General features: G+C 37.4%; 1 protein-coding gene across 3 annotated transcripts in view; it reads right to left on the bottom strand.

Moving 5' to 3' along the window:
- Positions 1-22,545, bottom strand: part of LOC111428467 (protein O-mannosyl-transferase TMTC1-like) — a 97,469-nt gene that overhangs the window by 13,226 nt on the left and 61,698 nt on the right. For all 3 annotated transcript variants that reach the window (XM_023063992.2, XM_023063994.2, XM_023063993.2), the window contains 2 exons: positions 7,796-7,973; positions 629-702 (listed from right to left, as the gene is read on the bottom strand). In XM_023063992.2, the coding sequence (XP_022919760.1) occupies positions 629-702; positions 7,796-7,973 (252 nt within the window). The remainder of the gene's footprint in view (positions 1-628; positions 703-7,795; positions 7,974-22,545) is intronic.

Raw genomic sequence — 22,545 nt, 5'->3', positions numbered from 1 at the left:
ATATCGGAGTCCCTACAGTTTTCGTTTCCAATATTACAATAGGCTTTAAAACCGTATTTTAAAAATTTATTAACCCGGTTATAAAAATTGTACTCTTTAAAAAAAAACACTGCTCTATATATTTTCCAATTAGCGTTCAAGTCAGTGTAATAAATTGTGTAGGCGGTGTAGCGGTGGAATTCAAGTCCGCTTCCGGTGGTATGCAAAATTTAAACGCGTGAAGTATTTATTTCGGGAAAGTTTATACATGCGATTTCCCAGGTGTTGCCCGGCAATACACGTGATGATAAATAATACTCGTCGGGTGGAATTGAAAAAAAAGCTCATCGTCGTTTTTCCACTTTGAATGATTTAAGCGTTTTTCGGAGGGAAAGAGTGCGTGTCGCTCGGTTGTAAATTGGAATAGGTAAAAATGCATAACAAATGTTTGGGGAATTTTTTGGTGACTGAAAAGCCATTTCAGCGTTGCGGCCGTAATTTTCAGCGGAGGGGAATAATTAAAACGCAGATTTCCCAGCGGAGCTGTTCCACGAATTATTTAGCGCCCGTTGTTCTTGTATCCTACTGAAGGATGCGGAAAGATTTATTTAGGTCTGAAAACAAGTGGGTTTTGGTTAACTGTACGTACCCGTGGTAAGCCAGGAAGGATACCAAGAAGAATATGCAGGCTAGAACATCCGCTCGGCCGACAATCCCGGTAACCTGCAACAATAAAAGGTGTTATCATGTAGCTTGCAGGTTTCGCTTTAACCTCCACTCGATAGGATTGTGTGAATTGCTCGTCTATCCATGGCCAATTTGGATGGCGTGTACTGGTAAAGTGCTTCTGGCACGTTGGTAGCCGATAAGACCTCGCACAATGCCTGCAGGATTCACAGGACAGCCGATGTCAACTAGATTAATGCCCACAATGCTGACCTAGATTCCAACCCGCGCTCCAGGTGTTGTGATTTTAGGATTTCCTGGCTCGCTTCCCCGTTATTGGAATCGTCCAAGAATACCTAGTTCCTCGGCAATACAAGAACCATGAAGTTTTCGTAAACCCGACTTTACCCACTCGCGCAAATTGTATCCTAAACAACTAACTCCGGAAGTTATCCGGGACTCCCGCCGCCCTCTATTGTGGACCGGCCGCGTTATTAGTTTAAGTACACAATTATAGTGTAAAGTTTAGATTGGGGATGAGCGGGAACGCGTAAGTAATGGATATAAATCTGCGGGGTTACGACCCCGATGTCTATCAGGGGTTGGATGCTACATAGATCATATACGAGATGAAATTCGCCTAATAAGCTACTACGGCCTTAACACGTTCCTTAATAAAACTTTATCTGATCTCGATAGCGAGTTAACTTAGTTAGTGTTCGAGCAAAACCCTCGAAGCTCAATCTCGGAGTTAGGAAGGTATTGTTACCAATCCAGTAAATATTACGTTTTCAAAAACATTCTTCAACGTTTAAATTCAATTTTAAAACATCCATATCTAGTTTAGATTTAATCAAAATTTACTCTTTTACAGCTGAAATATACAGCCTCCGATTTCTGGCTCGAATTTTGTCCATGTAAATAGCATATCGAGCGTCAGTCAAACATAGAGCATAGAAATGATTGGAACGTAGGCCGTCATGTTTCAGATCTCGGCTCCAGTTTCAGTTTCAGATAACGCGACGTAAAAAAAAGCGGCCGATTTTTTCCCCGCTTTGTGTTCGGTTTTACTGCTCATTTCGGTTTGGCGCGATAAAGGCCGCCCTAACGCGCCCTACCCCCCATCGGCCGTAAAATTCGGCACCATTGGGTTGGATCCAACCCTGATTCGTTTCATAAAATTATGGGGGATTCCGAGTTGTATAAGCCGAGAATTTCGGGATGAAGTGGTAAGATATCTTTTAAGAAATTTCGAAAGGGTACGCACGAGTGGACATGAAGATTAAAATCGGGACTACTATAATATAAAAAAGTACGCAATTTCCAGGTTTAAGGGAACGCTGACAGAAATAGATACGAGTAGGGCTTCCCAGGTAACTCGATTAATTACGTTGTCTAACTCGGCGGCCTGTGTTCGCTAATGTACTACAAGAGCGCTATCTATCCGTCAGCAATCACGGTAGGGGCGAGATTTAGGTCAAAGTTGATTAATCGCTTAATTTGTTCACATCCGAGTGAGGATGTCACGATAAAAAAAAATAAATGGTCTACCTGTATATGTTTTATTTAGAAATAAAATTACTATCAGGCATCATAAATCTCGAAGTTATAAAAATGTTAACTTTTTAGATTATAGATTGCATTAGAATATAAAAAATTAAAAGAAAAAAATCATAATACTTATTCATCTAGATTCCTTCTAGAATAAATTAATCTATCTAATCAAGGTGGACATCATAACAATTTAATGTGCTTTATACTCGTATTTTGTAACATGAAAAATTACTTAAGAAATAGATTCATCATCATTATAACGTTACGACAACCAATAACTCTACAACTTCTAATTAAATACCACATTTATCACTTCTTAGCAACACATACATATTTGTTTTATTTTCTTTCCTATTTGTTAAGTAGTAATCTTTTGGGTCAATTTAATTGCTGCATTTATATATTCACTTTCACATGAAATACACCAACCATTAAGAATTAGAAAGTATCACTATCAAAGTCATTGATATGGGCAAAAACGACGTCGCACTGGGGGCATTACAAGGCGTCTACTTGACAGTTTGACAATCAAATAAACTGACATTTCGTGTTTTTTTTGTGTGACAATTGAGTGTTTTCGGCGGAAACTTTCATCGTTTTCGTTGATAATAAAGCATTATTTTACCGAAGTTTCAAAATTGTAGTTTGAATTTTAGTGGCTGGTGGATTTCATATGAAAGTGAGCATATTATTGCTGGATGTGAAAAACTTTAGGTGTGATCACTTGCGACCAAGGAGCTATATGAAAACGCTAGCGCAAGCGCCTTTAGACATAGATTACTAACAGAAAATCTTTCGTGTGTTAACAGAACACGTCGAAACATTTCCATTATTTTCAACAATGCAAAATTTTTATGTAAAAGAAGAAGATTATATCTACGCAAACGCAATTTATCGCAGAGTTGTGATAAAATATCAATATGAATTGAAGAGTTATGATTATTCCCAAACGCCCGGCGTATATTTACTAGTTTAGTAGGTTGGTTGGTATAGTTGTATGGTGCACTAGCTTAATAATACCGCCAGCAATGTAGGTCAGCGTAAGTATAACATATTGCAAAACGTAGCGCAACACGGCCATGCATGGTACGAGCTATTTCGCGAAGTGCGCCCTCTACATTATATCCCGCGGGATAGAACGGGTGCATCCATTCAATATCCAATATCGACGTCTAATTGTCAGAATGATGGTGTACGATAGCGAAAGGATTTCTAAATTGGAATCCAGACACAATTAGAAATGAGTAGGTACGCGATATTAAATTATCGTTTCTGTTTGATATTATTGTCGTGTTTGCGTGTGGGTGTGTGGTGGGAACAAAAGGGAGGGTGAAAGATTGGATATCTTGTAATGGTGTGTCAAGGTTTGAACTTTCCTTTAAAGCGTGGGTTGGTGATTGATGGTCTCAATTTCCTTTGTTTGAAAAGGTGCTTGAAGCATTAAATGCGTTCGAAAGGGGCAAATCTCTAAACAAGGAAGGTGTACTACGTCGAATAATTTTCGGAAAGTTTGGCAATTCAAGTTCGGGAGGTGATAAAACCGATATTACCCTTCGGGGGCGGTCTCGATGGAATGTATGACGCTATGGGGGCACGCCGCGTCGATGAAAAATTTTACAGCGCCGTCTCTCCAACTTTAAATTAACTTTGCGGAATTTGCGAAATATATTCGGAAATTGCGGCCGATAGACTCTAGCCAGAAAAATGCTGGCATAAACCACGTCCATATATAAAAAATCCTCGGAGATATTTCCAAATTTCCGAGACGCGATGCTGGTGGCGCCACCAAGTCGGCACAGTGATAAATCGTTCGATCTCGTAGGCTATTCATTAAACTTTAAAAATTAATTACCGATTTAATTTATAGTTAGCGGCCGCTCCTGTAGTACTTAAAACTTTTGCTGGGGAGCGCCCAGTAACGATTAAAGCATCCCCGCCCCCGATTCCTGTTCAATTTTGGATGCGACACTCGTAATTAAAGCGCTCCCCTTTTAACTTTAGAAAGTAAACACACTCTTAAATCAACTAAACTTATACAAGCTTTTAGCTGATTTATTACGATGGACTTGTAATTAATAAAAACGCCCCCTAGCAACGCGGGTTGCAGTCACTTGTTATCCGATCAAATCCTGGCTCAGTGACGGGATCATTAAAAGTTTTCCACATCTGAGATGCGAATCGAATCGGAAAGCTAGCGAAAAAAGTTATTACAGTAGATGACGTAGCAAAATGGCAGCCCCATTTGCATAAACTAATTTAAGTGACATCTCTCCATCTGGGCTCCTGGGCGGAGACGAACCTGAATAATTAAAATCCGAGGGCGCTCGTTCGTTAGCGTTCGCGTTTTCAATCAGCTTTCTTCGATATTTCTTTCTTTCGACAACTTTGGAACATTGATAAGGTACGTTAGAACTTTAAATCTCGAATTTTCCGGCTGCATCCCAACTCAAACTAGGTCACCAGCAGATTTTCGTATATATATTCGAATTAGCGGGACAGTTTTTGAGGGTAATTAAGAATTATAGCTCTTGCTCTTACCTCTTCCAAGGTACGCAGCTCTAAATTAAAAAGCTTATTCGTGTCACCAGATAATTTTAAGGTTATGATAACAAATTTCTTTGCTTAAATTGGTATTTTCAATTACTTTTCTAAAATAATTTACGATTATTCCAACGAATAAATTTATGTGTTGGTTCATAATGAATTGGACTTTTTGCCTTTTAGTTAGCATTAATAATTGCATAAATAAAAACACTCCTGCCTACAAAATGAGTCACGCATACTGAAGCAAACACACTAAAAAAACATCGAAAAAGCTTATCAACTAATTGCTACAAATGGAATATCGAAATCAACGATTTAACAACTAATCAACTTTAACAACCAATTCGCTCAGTTCGCATCGTTAATGTTTTAAACAATGCTAGTTTATATTAGAGAATAATATTTGTTATATCAAACATATTATATTAATAATTTATAGACATTTAATAAATATCTAATTTTGTGTTGCACTGCGTTCATATTTTAACATTATTAATAATAATTTTTTAAATTTACTCAATCGTACTCAATAGGTACAATTTCATCAATATCAACTATTGGTGAAATTGATTTATAGAAAATTAACTCATTCATCATAATTATTATTATTATTTTTTTTTCAAAAAAATCGAATGTAATTCATTTTGTTGGAATGTAATCATTTAATTTAAAGGTTAATAACGTTAAAAGCGTATTAAAATCGTAATGTTTATGTTTTTACCATACAAGTAACCATTATTAATAACATTGTAGCTTTGCCCAACTTTAATAAATGGTGTATATGCGTAAATCGAACATGGAACTCTATTCGAAATTTACAAATTTCATTTAAATTACATTAAATAAATGCATTGTTTATTTAACTAAAAGATATATCCAAAAAATCTAACAATCTTGATGTTGATCTTTTAGCTAAAAAGTTGAGCAATTAGGTTTGTTTACAAACGTCAATCATACGTGAAGGAATGTTAAGAAAGGTTAGTTTTCTTTTGGAACCCCATTAAAGCGTGAAGAAATGTTAAGACCGGTAGTTTTCTTTTATAATGCCAATTAGACCGTGAAGTTTTCTTTTGTAACGCCAATTAGACCGTGAAGTTTTCTTTTGTAATGACAATTAGACCGTGAAGGAATGTTAGGTAAGGTAAGTTTTGTTTATAAACATTAATTATACCATGAAGTTTTCTTTTGTAATGCCAATTAGACCGTGAAGTTTTCTTTTATAATGTTAATTACACCGTGAAGGAATGTAAGACAGGTAGTTTTCTTTTGACACCCCATTAAAGCGTGAAGAAATGTTAAGACCGGTAGTTTTCTTTTATAATGCCAATTAGACCGTGAAGTTTTCTTTTGTAATGCCAATTAGACCGTGAAGTTTTCTTTTGTAATGACAATTAGACTGTGAAGGAATGTTAGGTAAGGTAAGTTTTGTTTACAAACATTAATTATACCATGAAGTTTTCTTTTGTAATGCCAATTAGACCGTGAAGTTTTCTTTTATAATATTAGTTACACCGTGAAGGAATGTAAGACAGGTAGTTTTCTTTTGAAACCCCATTAAAGCGTGAAAAATGTTAAGACCGGTAGTTTTCTTTTATAATGCAAATTAGACCGTGAAGTTTTCTTTTGTAATGCCAATTAGACCATGAAGTTTTCTTTTGTAATGACAATTAGACCGTGAAGGAATGTTAGGTAAGGTAAGTTTTGTTTACAAACATTAATTATACCATGAAGTTTTCTTTTGTAATGTTATAACGTTATAATGTTTATAATGTTTGTAATATTAACTTTACTTTAACTCAATATTTAATTTATAAATATTAAGCAAGAAAGCCCCACTTTCAGAACTTGTCAATAATTTATCGGTCTTAGACCACTCTAAATGTATTTAATTATGAAAATAACTAAATTATTTATTCATCGATAATTATCGTACACTCTAAAGCTATATAATAAAGCAGTAATAAGTAATAAATTTGGAATAATGTTTATCTAAAATAAAACAAAATTTATAAAATTCCCTTTTCGGATAAGAGAGTTTTTAATAATTTTTAATTTTTACCACAATTTTAGTTAAATCTAAAGCAACTTCCTGTATAAACTAATAAATTTAAAATAATTTTTATTTGAAATAAAATAAACTCTAGACTTTTAGCTTGAAGATGGTCTATAATTTTAAGGGCCGCTTCCTCTCTTTTATTATATTATTTGAAAATACAGTTATTCAGTTTTAATAATACTTATAATTTGTGGTTTACGAATATAATGCCATGGCACCTATACTTTCCATCCGTTGATAACCAAATTTAAAAGAGATATTTCTGAGGTCTATATTTATCGTTAACTATGTGTACGAGGAATAAAGTTATCACAAAGTAATAATTTTATCAGTCTACTAGAAATTGAACCCCCAATCGTGTATAATTATTGCCATAAATATTCATCCCTTAAGTGGTCCCTGTGAAAAAGAAACCGGTAACGTAAAAATAACGTGCCTTTCCTCATCCTTATTCATACGGCCTGGTAATTTTATTCTGGGACGCGATTAGCTCCTGGGTCACTTGCATTCTTCCCTCGGGCTTAACTTAATCAAAATTGACACGGGGATGGTGGAGAAAGTGGGGTGGTCGGACTCGCAGCCGCTAAAATCTCTGAAAGGAGTAATGGGGTGGAAAACCAAATTATAAAATACGGCCCGGGTCTTGACAAGGTAATTGCCGAAACCGGCTGAGAAGCCCTCATTGCGAAGTGAGGGGGGCGGCTGTGGTGACATACGTGGCACTTCCCCTTTGTCATTTTAAGGGCGGAAAGCTTCTAGCGGCAATCGAAGGCGACGCCCCGCGTCGCCGATGAAATATTCAATTTGGAAACGTTTTTCTCTAATAGCCCCTTCAGTTTTACGTTATGAGGACGTTTTATTTATAACCTGGAAAGGGGATGTAACTGGGCTAATGCTCTCCGCGACAATATTTATGGGCGTGGTAGATGTCACCATCAGTCACTAAAGTGGATTGAATTACAAAAAGGATATTTACGTAGTTGGAAATAAACTTACCGCTTCCGTGTGCACAGGATGAGCGGCGAAAAGGAGACCCCCGAGGGTGGCAAAGGGCGGCTTTAAACCCGCTACGGAACTGCACACCTTCGTGAAGAGGACACAAGCAACTAGATGCAAGGCGACGTTGGTCACGTGGAACCAAACGGGTTGCAACCCGAAACATAGGTAGTTGGCCCTGGAAACAAAGAAGAGTGGTTAATTACACGATGCATGGGATGGTTGTTTATTTTAACCAAGAGGGTGGGTATACAACGGGTTTTGCGTGTACTAAAGTGCATACACGCGGCTAATTAAATCTATTTTCGTGGGAAATTCACATTGTTTGGACGTATTACGTAATGAGATGTTATTTTTCATTTTTTTTTTGATGTACCATTATTTAGATTTAATTATGGTTTGTATAAAATAATTATGTATGCTTTACTTCGTGTTTCAGTTATAACAAAATTTAAATTTTGATTAGAATGCCTAGTCTTTGCGCAGTTGTAAATCACCGTGATAGGTAAGTAAACATTTCGCACCTTTGTCCATTCAGATTGTCACTTTTAAACAAGGAGAAGTAAACGAGGCTTTTCCTCACACGTATGCAAACTTGATTTCTTAACAAAACCGGAAAGATTGAAGGACGTTTCACCGCTCCTCCACAAGTTGTTTACTTGGTCGTCATTTTCTTCTATTCTGGCAAACATAACTTTAGAAAATTAGTAACATTGTTGATAGATGTCGATCCTGTTTGCTCGAGGTTGTTCACCCGCTTTTTAATCGCGTTATCTATTGGAACAGATTGGTTCCGCGGCATGTTGTACTCCTGCTATCTTGATAATACACTTAAATTATGTAGCTGCAACTCTACTGCGGCAATTCTGGGTGAAATTTATTACTTTTAAATGAATGAAAATAATAAAACCGGTTGCATAAAAACTTTTTTTAATACTTTTTTATATCCAGTGCAAAACTGAACTGAAATCCACATAATCTGGCTAACTTGTTTGTAGAGTGATTTTGTGTTTGTATTTTTTTTTAATGGAATCTCGTTATTTGTACGGAAATGTTATTGTTGCCTGGAAAGCCTGTAGGATAAATATCGCGTAAACATGTAATTCCGGTCAAAATTACAAACGATAACCCGACGAACATTAATCGTTGGAGCGTTCGGAATTGGATTTCGTTTACATGCAATATTTGCATGATTTCGAAACGTTACAATGAATTTGTTCTTACTATTGAAGACCTTGTGCCAGGCACTATCCTTAAGGTTCGTGTTATCGATGTTATGATTTATATAATAGTGGATTCGTGACTATGCCATTTAAATTAAGTCTACGAAAAGCTAGTTTCGTATTCTTGGGCAAATTCGTTCTCTTTACACCTACTTTTGTGTGCTGGAAACGTTCTCTCGGCCCTATCGTAAACTGAGGGATTTTATTTTCATTAAACACCGGTGCCCGGTCACATACATAAAATATCGTATCTGGTCGAACACTTGGCGAAAGTTTTACGTGAGCCTCTTCCTTCCGGTCCAGTTCCTCTTGTATTTATGGTCCCGTCGCAGTATGGGCCTTTGTGCGCGAAACAATCAGCGTCGAGAGCGTCGTCCCAGCTGAATCCTTAACAGTAATTGTTCCAGTGGAAATTTAGGGCGCTAAGGGTTCCCTCTCGCAATCGCTGATGAGATATTTTCTACGCCGAGAGCGCCCTTTTGTTTCTACTTTCAACCATTGCGCGAATAGTCGCGCTCTTCATCGAATGCAAAACGTAAACAGGGAGTACGAAACAATAGCACAACCCCAACGGCAAAATCTGCAGGATAATTAGCACGATTTATAACGAGATAATAACCTAATTTACTTTTCTGTAGCTCTTACTAAATTGAACTTAACATCTTCTCTTAAATTCTGCTTATTGGATTATGGTCACTGAATTATTATTATAATTATTACCTGCATTATGGGGAGATTATCTGGATTGGAATGTTGTATTAGTTACCGGCTTTCCCAATGGGTAAATTAGGACATCAGGCGTCTAATCTTAGTGGATTACATTGAAAATTAAGGGTATATTGTATTATAGATTAATAGCATCAATTATTCAAGTACACATGTTACTTCTATTGATAAATGTTGTAACACAGGAAACCGGTATTTTCTTAAATTGTGAAACTTTTGGAATGGAACAACATCTAAAGCATCAAAAACTTTTATGAAACACAAATATCGAGTTTCTATCAATATTTAATTTGTATTGAGTAAGTTTTTTACAAACTGCAAGATGATTCGACTTTTATAACTGGCAGGTCCCCGATAAAAACTTTGTTGCGGTCGCTAAATAAACCGGGGCGTTGTGAGATTTATTACTCGGGGTTCATCAAGCCCCCTTTTCTATTATGTGGTAATGGCGCGGGAAATCCCCCGATAACCGACTGCCGCGTGCTTTTTTAAGCCATTAACGAACTCGGAGTAATTCTTAAAACCACCACCAGCAAACTGCCGGAGAATAAAACTTTTCACACTTAAATTATAACAAAAACTTGACGATCATAAAATTTTTACTTAACTTCCGGATCTGGGTGAACAAGGTGATACAATTTAGCTACCAATTCCGCTTTCATTGAAGTGGAAACTTCACGACGTCTTTTCTAGTTAACCTGGTAATTTCGTTCTAGGATAATCAGTTGAATTAAATGCAAAGTCACTTCGTGGCCGAGTCTCAAACTACTAAAGGTTCCAGCGTCAAGTCGGCTTATGAATAACCATCAGGAATTAAGGATAAAGCCGAAAAAGGCGTCATCATTGTCGTCGTCACCTGGAGAGATTCTCGTCTAATGGAAGTCACGCAGACCTTCTCATAAGCTGCTAATGTACTTATAATCCTTCCTCTGTGTGTAGAGCTCGTGCAATTAAGCCAACCTACACGTGCACAGCCCCTATAATTAGTTTACCCACTTACAAACCCCGATTGGAAGCGCTCGGTTTTCTTTGCACTCGATCGATTAGCTTATAATAAGCCTAGTGATTAATAGAAGGTTCATTTGCGCGAAAACGTACCTTGGTCCCTGCAATTAACCGCTTTATCGGCCTAACGGCTCTAAATTTGCCCAACGTATGCTGTTACGTACACGAGTTGCTTCAAAGGAATACGTGACGCTTCATCGGCACACCAACGTTCGATGGTTAAACGAGCTTGTCAATAAAAGCGGCGTAAACTTGAAACGCAAAAACACCTTTCATATTAAAAATTGAATTTGTTTTAACAACAACACTTCTAAATTAATAATTGTTTTGAAATTGGGATTTATTTGTAATAGAACGAATTAGTGGAAAACAGTTTGGTTTTCAACAATTAACGGAAAACTACATCAGTTAGTAATTGGCCTCCCCAATATTCGTATAATCTGACACCGATACAACCAATTTTCGCTCCCGTAAACATTAGTTTAAATCACAATAGTCTCGCGTCTGCGGCACACCTAATTGTAACATTACGCGAACGTGTAATTAGTTAATTGGATGCTCATTTGATATCTATCTCGGTTCTACTAAATTGTTACCATAATGAATTGATCAATTAGAAATGTATTATTTTTAAAGATTGTGGGATACAACCTGAGGGAGTAGAGAAAATTATTTTGGGGCCACCGTTAACGAAGTAATTACTATGCCGCTTAATAAACTTGCAAACAAGATCGCGTTTGCAACGAGTTTCGCTTGGTTATAATTTATTAGAGAATTTGCATCTTACGTCTGTCGGTACGCACCGTCTCCGTTTAGTGTGCGACGTTTGAACCACGAAGAACGGTACCGGAAGTTAGATTGGCAAATAGAAAACTTGTGTTGTACCGAGGCAACCAATTTAAATTTAGTGCGGCGAAATTCGCAAACTAAGTACCTAGCGTAATTGACTACATTTGTTCAATTATCCGCTACCAGCGAAATAGGATGAGTTAACGAGTTTTCCTTTGCGTCTACGTTTTTAACCGTTCCAACGATGAAATTATTAAAAACAAAGTCAAAATTACCACCGTGTATCTTTCATCAACCGGAAATTGCCCAGGACGTTTTTCAACTTCATTATCTGTTTCGGTGGCCGCGGACCGGATAAACTGAAAACCGCGTGCATGTTTCATGGCACGGAAACGCGCAGTGAATAATGGACCCGGTCCTGCAAGCGCAGGACAACGATAGCCTTATCTCAAACTCCGCTTAAAGACTACCACCCTCGGACTTGAACGCACAACTCTTTTAATTTGAAAAGTCCGCATTCAATTTGTTATTCTAATAGTCATCCAAGTGGAATGAAATTGATAAAGAGATTATATTAAAAAATTTTTGTTTAAAAAAAAACTTGAATGGAAACTGAAAAAAAAGGGATTAATTTGCGTTGACAAAAAAATCCAACAAAATCCACAACTAATAGGACGTTGTATTGGAAAATAAAGGGAAAAAAGGGAGTTTGACGTATTCGATTTGACTGCCAATACAAAAAAATATCATAAAAAAAACAAATATGAAATACAAAACTTGCAGAAATATCTTCTATATATAACGTCGAAATTTAACGTAATCTCAGTAAAAATTTGTTGTAAATTCAGTGGAATATATTTTTTTTTAAACAATTTCACATATCCTCCGTTAAAAACGGTATTTCTACTTCACTGCCTGGTGTAGTATTCTTGGTGGCCAATGTTTCCTGCTCGTGAATGGTAGAGATAACCGAGCGAGGCAGGACTGGGAAGCAACACGGTCTAACGATTTTCCATTTCGGCATTTGAGGGCGACCGGGCGGCCGGAGAATTTCTGAAATCTCAATTGTGCAATAGCGGCCGAACTTCTGGATGCAGCAGGACGCCCCGATATTGCTGGATACGGACGCAATTTCTACGGGATTTCTAAATTGGACCAGTGCATGAAACGCTTTTTCCGGCGCCTTCACCAAAATTGCACGATTTATATTTGAGTACGTTTGGACACTTAACTGATTATAATGTCATAATTTCTCTTAATGGGATTAATATCATTAATTTTGCACTTATTATTAATTGTTTTAGTAAAGATTTTTAAAGTTAAGTTATGTTAGTTTTAATCTATTAACTGAACCGAGTAATATTAAAGACATATATGTTCACATATGAATATATAACCACATCATAAGTTAGTTGATGCGTCGAATAATGCTTTCCTACGGCTATAACTGTCACTGCCACTGATCTTAGTTGTGTTATTAACGTAACAGGATGTCTGGAAAAGCAAGGTATCTACCTAATCCGATTACAAGTTGTAGCATAGTTTATATATAGAATGTTTTAGGTTATATTAAGTTTTTGTTGTAGAAAATCAATCGAGTGAATACATTTCTAATAGAATGTATGAAAGCTTTAGTATCCAGCGAGATTAAATGCAGTTTGCGGACGAGTTTCCCAAAATTTCGCTATCCACCGCAATACTGCAAACATTCCATCGTCGACGGTTATTCCCCTTGAATAATGTTGGCCATATTGTGAGGCGCACATGCCGATTGTTCCCTGCACAATCCCAAAACAATTGTAGCCGCAACGGTGCTGGCATTTCTAATAACCGTTTTGGCGTTAACTGCGTCGTTTGCTATTAACCCTGCGCTTCCTGCTAGATCGGTAGCCGGAGAGCAGTCGGCAGGATAATAATGCTCATACGGGGACCGCAATTAACCGCAGGATCGTTTCCGGAGATACCGATAATTACTCAGCACGACAGGACCTCTAGTTGCAACCAATATCCGGGACCAACGATCTCTGAAGTCATTGACGACCCATTTTTAACAAGTTTTAATTTACGCCCGAAACGATCCTATGGGAATGAATTCGTTAGTTTAATGTGGTCTTTACGAGCTGGTTATAGCAGGACAAGTTTCTCGTAGCGTACGTTTTACTTTACGCGTCGTTAATGTCTGAAACTTTCAGCCATTCGTGCCAGGAAAACTAAAAGTTTACAATTTCCCGACGCGTTTCTTTCTGGCTTAAATTATCGGTCGTGGTCATGGCCATTTTTCTTCTTTTCCGACTTCGTACGCTAGGTGTAAATTAAAATTTTATCGGCTCGGGCTTTTTCACGCTCATTTCCGGCCTGGAACCGAGTCGAGATTAATATTATGCATACGCGGCCCTCCTATTACTTGTTCGTACCTAATCTGCATAGTTAAGCGACCCTTCTGTTGCGCAGCAAGGGTACTTTACCCAGCCAGTATGTAGCGGGATATTCCCTCGGGATTAGATGCCTCAAGAGGCACCCGAAGGACCCGAGCTAGGATTTATCACTGAAACGACGACGAGAATTCGTCAGAAACGCCTCAAAACTGGGTCTCATTAACACACCGTAAAAGGTCTTGTAGGTTTTAAACCGACAATGGAGGCACGAATCATTGTTTCTTCGCGCAGCAGGAAGGCGCATTTACTCGGACCACTCTCGTTAAGTGAAAACTCCCGATTTAATTAAATTCTCTCTGATTACTTCACGGGTTTGCGAACCCGAAACGTGGTATGTTGCACGTGCGCATGTCGGATTCGGATTCGGACGCGCGCCGTCAGCGGTTAGGTTGAAAGGCGTCACGACGCATTGCAACATAAATTACGTCAGACGTACGCGGCTATAATTAACAATTAATTCGATGTCGTTACACGGCCGATCGACGCCTATATATCAAGGGAAACGCGTCGGCTGCCTTCCAACGCGGAAGGAATATCGCGACCCACTGATTTTCGATAAGATTCCCGCTGACGTGTGCGAATAATGGCCGCGTACCGTTATCTGCTTAACAGGACACTGTAAATCTCACGTAACGCCAGGGATGCACTTGAAATGAATGTTCCCTATTAATTGAAACCTTAATTCAAATTAAAAAAGAATACAAAATTGATCAAATTCCATTCTTTATTTTTGTTAGTCCTAAAATAGTTAACTAAGTTATTAAGGGCTTAAAATCGAAGGTTCTGGTTCTCTCTGAGGGGTTTTATCGAACAGTGATCAATTATTCAGGAGGCAAAGGAATCCTAAGCAAACACTTTGATGGGTATTCTAGATGCTGGGACGTGGTATTGTTGGAGAAGAGGACGTTAGGGGGGAAGTGTGTTTACTTAAGTGAATTTTTGGATTATCTAGTTGTTAAAGTTTCGATTAAGATCAATCTAAAGGATAGCGGTGAAAATAAAAAAGAACGGTTTTGTTTCTTTTTCGTTGACAAACATCCTACAAATAAAGCACCCTAATGAATCCTGATGACAAACTAGAAATTTATCACCACCAAACGCACTTCCTCAGACGGCCTCTTTATGGACTATAACCATAATGTTAAGGATTTATGTCGACCCTTAAGGAAGTTATGCACGATGGCCATCTAGTTGCCCAACAATGTAATCCAGCGGGATCTTTACGGCCAAAGGTTTATACCTTAGTACATGCGCGTGTATTTCTCGTTCGTTTAAGATCACTTTTAACGAAAATTGCCGCCTATTTATCCACTTGTGTATTTTTCCTCTTGTGTTTACTTTGCTTCTAGGACAAGTAAATGCAACTCTAACCAGAACAAAGAGATAATATGAATTTAAAGGAAGGTCTCGGCCTTAATTCAGTTGCCTTTCTACTCTTTGTCTTCGAGGTCCTGCTCCTCGAGCTTTGATATTGACTTTGAGCTACTCGTGTACCGCAAGAACATAAAATGTTCTCATTAAATATTCCGTTAGTACGACAGTGAAGTAGTTAACCCGTTGAGTAGATATAGGCTGGGATGAGAGGCAGGTGGCGTTCGTAGTTTACGGTTTTGAGGGAACAATTAAATGTAAATTGAAAACTAACGCGTTTGTTTATAACTTGACGTTATTAACATACAATAATTTTAACCGCGCCCGCTTCGGCTGGAAACAACGGGACATTAATAAATTTAATTAAACCAACCGCGGCGCGTCGTTATAGAAAATATATCACCACGTAATTTCGCCAATTGAAATTCCAATTTCAGCCGCGCTTTTCGTTCCCGCGGCACTTTTCCCAGGTAATGTATGCCCGCTTTATCACGTAATTTGTTTTCCGCGCCATAAAGCTCTATTAATTTGAAAAAGTTCGGGTTGGTCGAGTGCAGTTCTCAACTAACTACTACTTTCTTTTATCAAGACTTAATTCTTAATCAACTTAACTAGAAACTTATTACATGATACTTACTACTTATAATGAATTTTCTGAAAAAGCTTTTTCTTTATTTTATTCACGTCATTTTAATAACAAGGAAAAGCCTTTCAAACAAAACACTTGGCTGTAGCTTCCTTGGGAATACATGCCCCTTGTATAAATCGAGTGGCGCCCCAAGCGAGCGGCGGGAGAAGCTGTAGAGTACAGCTCGCGCCCCTAAAATATAGCAGCAGGTTGCACAACACGTTTTACTTACACGCCGGGTTTATGTAAATTTATGTCAGCGCAGGACCTGCGGATTTACCGGCGCGTTCCCATCCCAACCTCGCCCCCCATACAACCAGTTTAATTGCGAATCGAGCTTTATAATTCACCCCTTGCGGTCCGCTAACGTACGATATTTCACGAATTTAATTCCGGTCCGACAGACGAATGAAGAAGAGCGTCTTTCCTTAACTAAGTCGTTTTAGAGGTTATTTAGGCAAGACTTTGCACGGTTCTTCGCAACGACCGCGAGTTGAGACTCTTACGTGGTACCCTCTAACTCAATTGCCGAAAGTTTCGCTCCGATTCGTTCTACATGTGGCCGTCCTTTATTGCGTTATAACTTGAGAAAGTTATAATAGGGTCGACTCGGTTCGTATAGTTTTCAATAGCTAATCTAGTAAAGCTAAGAATATCTAGATAGGATAACTTTCAAAAATGCCAGGAAAGTCTCAAATGTGCAAACATTAAGACACTCTGCTTTGTAATAAATTTTATTCTTTTTGTATTTTTTATTATAAAAAAAATGAGAAAAGTACATCTTTGTTACAAAGTCATTCATCACGTCGTAACTACATCTGGTGGAGATAAACTCTGGGTATTATCTGCTGATGAAGCTGATGCAGCAGGAAACTAACAAAGAGTCTAATGGATTTATATATGAAGCCATTAGAGGCAGCGAAGAGAGTTGGTTTTTTTCCCTCACTAAAAATGTTTTTGCCGACCTGGTAGTAATAGATTGCGCCAAACTATAGTTAAGACCAGGCGTCGTCGACGACATGAATTTATTATTCGGACTTGCTAATGGGTAATTACCTTTTTGTCGCTGAGGTTTGTTCGTTGACGCCTAACTGAAGCGAAAGGTTACCACCCCTTAAGGGTTTGATTCAATTTGCCTTGATGACGATGAATGATTACGCGAGAATCTATGGTAGGATGACATGGAAACTTTTCCGAAAAATGACAGTAGAAATTCTAACGTGAGACCGCAAAAAAAAAAGCGGCTGATGCGTTTTTCAGTAGGCTTTAGCGAAACCGAGGCGGCATAAAAGCCATTCCGTGTAGCATAAAGCTTTAGTGATATTTATAATGCATCGGCGTATTGATTGAAGCCGGCACTCCTCTGCGGCCGCACTCCATAGCACTAATTTTCAACACGACTCCATCTAGGTTAAGTAATTTATTTTGTAATGGGTTTGAAGCTAGAATTTTTAAACAACCCACAAATTGATGAATGTCGAAGTTAGAAACGTTTCATTTTTCAAAACTACGCATTGCATCGATTTTTGTTATAACAATTTTGAAATGAAAATTAGATTCAAAAACAAAACTACGTAAAAAACGTCGATTAAAACAAAAACTATTAACCACAAAACTCACCCTTAAAACCAGAGTGCTTGCGTGTTTATTTTCAAATACCGACGGATCGCGGTTCGAGCGGGCGATATATAATCCGGGATTGATACCAACTTTACAGCCAAACTGTTTTTGCAACTGTTTCCGCCAAATAAATTAAGCTCGCAATTAAATTACTCCGTGCACATATTGTGGTTTCCGTGCCAGTGTGTGACCACAACACGGTAACGGTCCTTTTTGCTCTCACGGCATTTAAATGAAATCTCCCTTGTTTACTATATTCGTATTCTTTTAACATTAATGTTGCGCTACATAACAAAAAATAAAGCGTACCGGAATTTTTAAGTCTTTCACAAAGTTTAACGGAATTTTTAATAGCATTACTCTACAATCTCCAAGGAAGGGGCTATTTTTGCTTATTTTTCTCACGGGAAAATAAGGGAAGTTACTCCGGGAACTCGAGGTAACATCATTATTCCTAAAAAACAATCCGAGCTTTATCGCAACCCCCACGTACTGCGGGCGTTCGAACGTTACGTTGTTCGTTCGCTGTTATACGTACGAACGAACCATGCGGGAAGAACAAAGGAGGGATTTGATTTATTGCAATTGACGCGGCCTGGCTGCAATTGTTAATTAGACGGGGCACAATTGAATGCTTGTCACAAATGCGCGCATCCATTTCGGGCGTGGCTCATACGCGGATATTATTTGCATATGAAGTAGTGAGCATTATTGTTTTGGGGCGAGTCGTCGTTATTTGACCTATTAAATTGAATTAATGATGAAACGTACGTATTGCACTGTCATATGACAATATACCGACGATATCTCAATATATTATACTATAAAAAATGGAATGGTTTAGCTTACAAATTCATTCATACTATACTCATTCATGTTATTACTCGTTTAATAATCTAAATCATTCAGTAACGATAACGATAGAATTCCAGTTTGTATCACATCTTATAAAGATAGATGAGAATATCTCAACTCTCTTAACATATGGTTGTAATCAGAGAAAAGAACCAAGGTAAATACACAACATTATACATCAGTCTACAATTTTCCACATTTCGCTTTTTTCAGATTTTACTTATTAATAATCATCTTTAATAAGAACGGTATGAGTTAGTCGGGGAGAAAAATAGTTTATAAATGGAAAAATAAGAATAAAATTTGTTGAAATTCGCCTTTGTTCTTGAGATATTTGCCTTAGAAGTATCGGTTTTTACAAAAAATGTCAACATCAGTAAATGTATTAAGAAATATCTTAAGAACGAAAGCTAATAGGACAAAAACTTACTGTTTATTTTCGATTTTAAATTTAATTTTCTATCCGAAAAATTCTTTTAGTTTAAAAAAATTTACCTAAAGAAATGAGGAGATGATGAAATGACTTGGGTCCAAATTTTAATCAATAAATCGTGTATTTTTTATACCATTACTTATATACGGGAAATTCAGTGACAATAATAATATTTTTGATATTTTTATAGCTACTGATTTGGTTTATTTAAAACCAGTTGACGTTTTTATGTAAATAATATATTCCGCATAAAGTATGCAATATGGATCAAAAAATAATCCTTTGTTTTACAATCGATCTTGTCACACACAAATATATATTGCCATCACACCAAACTCCAATTTTCTATACATTTTTTTTTGAAGCAATATCAATATATCCGATTGTAAATGACGCCTCGAATAGCCATGCCTCGCCACTGGGATTTTAATCATCGATATAACAACCGATGCAGTGCGTAATCGACGGATTTTTTTATATATTCAAACCTGCTTTATTGGAAATATTATATTAAAATTTCGATATTCGGTTAGTAATTTGTTTAATTTGGATTAAATTTATAATATACTCCCAAACGGAGCGGACGAATTATAACAGAAATGGTAAAATCCGAGTTTCGTTACAGTTTATTAACTGTTTGGACAGTAACGGTTTAAACAATAAAATAAATACTTGGTCAAAGTCATTTTCAGGTGCATCCATATTTGCATTTTATGAATATAAACCTAATATTAATCCTTTTCAAATGACATTTTAACAATAATAAATAGTGATGAAAAGAAGAAACTCGTTTTGTACGCGACGTTATCCAATAAAACGTCCTGCAAAATGTAAAAGCGACGATACAAGTACGGCAACTTTTATCTATCGCCGCATTATACGCCTTCGCCGGCCAATATTGACATCCTGCCAATATCTTTATCGTCACTCCACCATCCTGTTGGGTTGTCGACGTTCGCTTACCACAAACTTTATAAATTTCAACGGAAACACGTCCACGATGGACTGAAAAAAATAACAAACATCGTGACATCTTATGACAATAAACTTGTATTACCTATATATAGTTGATTTAAAATCAAGATAGACCAAAATAGTAATTTGAAATTAAGCAGTTGACCGAAAACAATAAAGTAAATATTTTAGAAACGTTTCGTAAAATCACAATCACAACCGAAATACAGTCCACGGTAATAGAAAATTCGTTTTATATTTTCTCTAGCAGAATTGCAGTTGTGTTCGGTTTGGTAGGTGGCGCAGTTGTAGCCCATATACATCCGAGCTGTTGTCACCGAAGAATGCATTTACCCCGGCGATATTTTTCTGCGTTCGATTTATCGTCGACAACCGGCCGTTTTAAATCCATTTTCATTATTCTCTCTCTACGCCGAACATTTACTTACTTTCACAGCTGCGAATCCATTTTTACCGTCGCTTTTAGCGAAACGCGTACGCCGGTTATTAATTTGTCGTAGGTGAGTGTGTGCGAAGAGTGGCAATTAAGGAAATGGATATCCTCGTCAATGCGTCCGGGTTGAGTGAGAAAAGGCACTCTCAATTCAGGTGAATGGCGAAAAAGTACGCACCTAATTATGCTAATGCCCGTTGGAAAAATCCACTCGGGTCTCTCGGAAAACGAAAAAACTACGAGGTGACATTCGAAAAAGACCTCGTTCCTATTCATCCTATATTGGGAAACGCTGAAAAGGCTGAACCGATCGTTACGTGACGTAAGCTTTGGAAATATACAGACTTAAAATATATAGAAATTTCAGTAAAGACTACAACAAGATAAATATTATTATTATTACGTAAAATGTTGCTTTTAGGTATTAAATAACTATTAAGCGCTTCCCGAAATTGATGCAGGAAGATATATAGCGACAGGGTATTTTATCGCACAATTACGAAGTTGACGGAAGCGGCACGGATGGAGGCCGCCACCGTACGCGTCCGGTCCGCCCCTGATTCGGATTTAATACAAAACGTCCTCGTCGTCATGATGGATGGTCATAATCAATCACGCGCAATCTATTTTTAATTACTCTAATCCGAAACCGACAACAAATTCTATCCAGACCCTGCAACGATTTCATCCTCCATTGCTAAATTACATCATTTATTTAAATTCTTGTATGAAGAATTTATGCATGTATCCAACCTTTTCAGTAATGAATCATAAAAATTTAGCATATATCTCGTTCAACGTTTGAAATTGGGTTGAAAAATTTATATTCCTTAAAATTTGGTCTCTAACAGTTTTGAAGAAACCAATTCAAAAATAATCTGTGACCATATCAAAGTAATATCTATTGCTTTACCAATTTCTTACAGCTTCGAAACTTAAAAGAAAATTTTTTTGTTATATTTATTTCACCACCACTTGTGTAATTTTACGGATATCCTTGAAATTTCCATTTTCATAAAATCCCAAGGAAGATTCCAAACGTAAAATGAAATCGGAGAAGTGGAGATAGACGCGGGGTGTCGTCTGTCGGTTTCCTGCGTCTTTCAGATTTGAAATTCCTCATGCCAGTCAAGGAAATCGTACATATATTCGAATCTTATTATTTTTGTCACCGTTCACTCACTGGGCGTGTCTGGTGCAAGCTGAAAAACTTGAGACACGAAGCTGACGCTACTAGAATACTAATGTAAGCCAATCTGACCGATACAGTGTTCGAAAAGTTTCTTCCGAATCTAAACGGATTATTTATTTTTTCGTTAAAAAATGGTAGTGCAACTTAATAATATTCTTGAAATTACTAATTTAGTCGGGATAATTTGAATATTCCTTTAGGAAATTTATTATTGAAGGAATTCAAAAGAGAAAAAAAGCTTTTTCCAATAAGTGAGCCCTTCGTATTTTATTCCTTTCCATTTCGAACCTTCGGCCCTTGTTTTTAATTGAAAGGACATGATTGATGTTTACCCCGCGTTCCATTTTCGTTCCATAAAAAGTTCAATAATGGTTAAATAAGCGATCCGCTCCCGGAAATAAATGGATCGCAATTTCGGGCGATGATATATTCTGCATTTGGTCGGTGATTACGATAATTTTTGACAATTTATTATTGAAATTACATTTAACAACTTTTCGTCAAGATTATAACTTTGTCTCTTCTAACAATTTTGATGAAGATTTAACAATTGTTCAAGGGAGGGAGTTATATAAAGAGGAAACTTCCCGCGTCGCGATAACGTGAAATACTGCACTTAATACATCACAAAGATGATCAGACACGTCGCGGGAATTTCCAAGTTTTGCGTCAAGCGGTCGCAAGTTTGGAAAGCGTCGCCAGGCATTCGATAAACACTCGTACGAACTTAAAGTTCTGTTCCCGTCCCCGGACAACTTTTCCCCAGCTCACAAATAACTCCTTTGCTTTGAAATTACGTCTGAGAGCTCGCGAGTAGACAGAGAACCGGATAAATATGCGCAAGCGGCCTTTTTTATTCAATTTAACGGGAGTCGGGCGGCATACGAGATCCCACGAACAACCGAGGCATTTTAATTCGGCAATTTCACTCCTCTCGACTACCGTCTTTCCAGTTTCCCCCAGCTTTTTTTACAGAATTCAAACCGACCCTTTTTCTGTTTTGCACTTATCGCGTTTCTAGACGTAGAGACGTTTTTTCCGCGTCCTTTTGCTTGGGGGGAGCTT

The sequence above is a fragment of the Onthophagus taurus genome, chromosome 10 (genome assembly GCF_036711975.1).
Source record: "Onthophagus taurus isolate NC chromosome 10, IU_Otau_3.0, whole genome shotgun sequence".
Classification (NCBI taxonomy): Eukaryota; Metazoa; Arthropoda; class Insecta; order Coleoptera; family Scarabaeidae; genus Onthophagus; species Onthophagus taurus.
The sequence above is the reverse complement of the archived record's forward strand: the minus strand, read 5'-3'. Positions and strand labels throughout refer to the sequence as shown.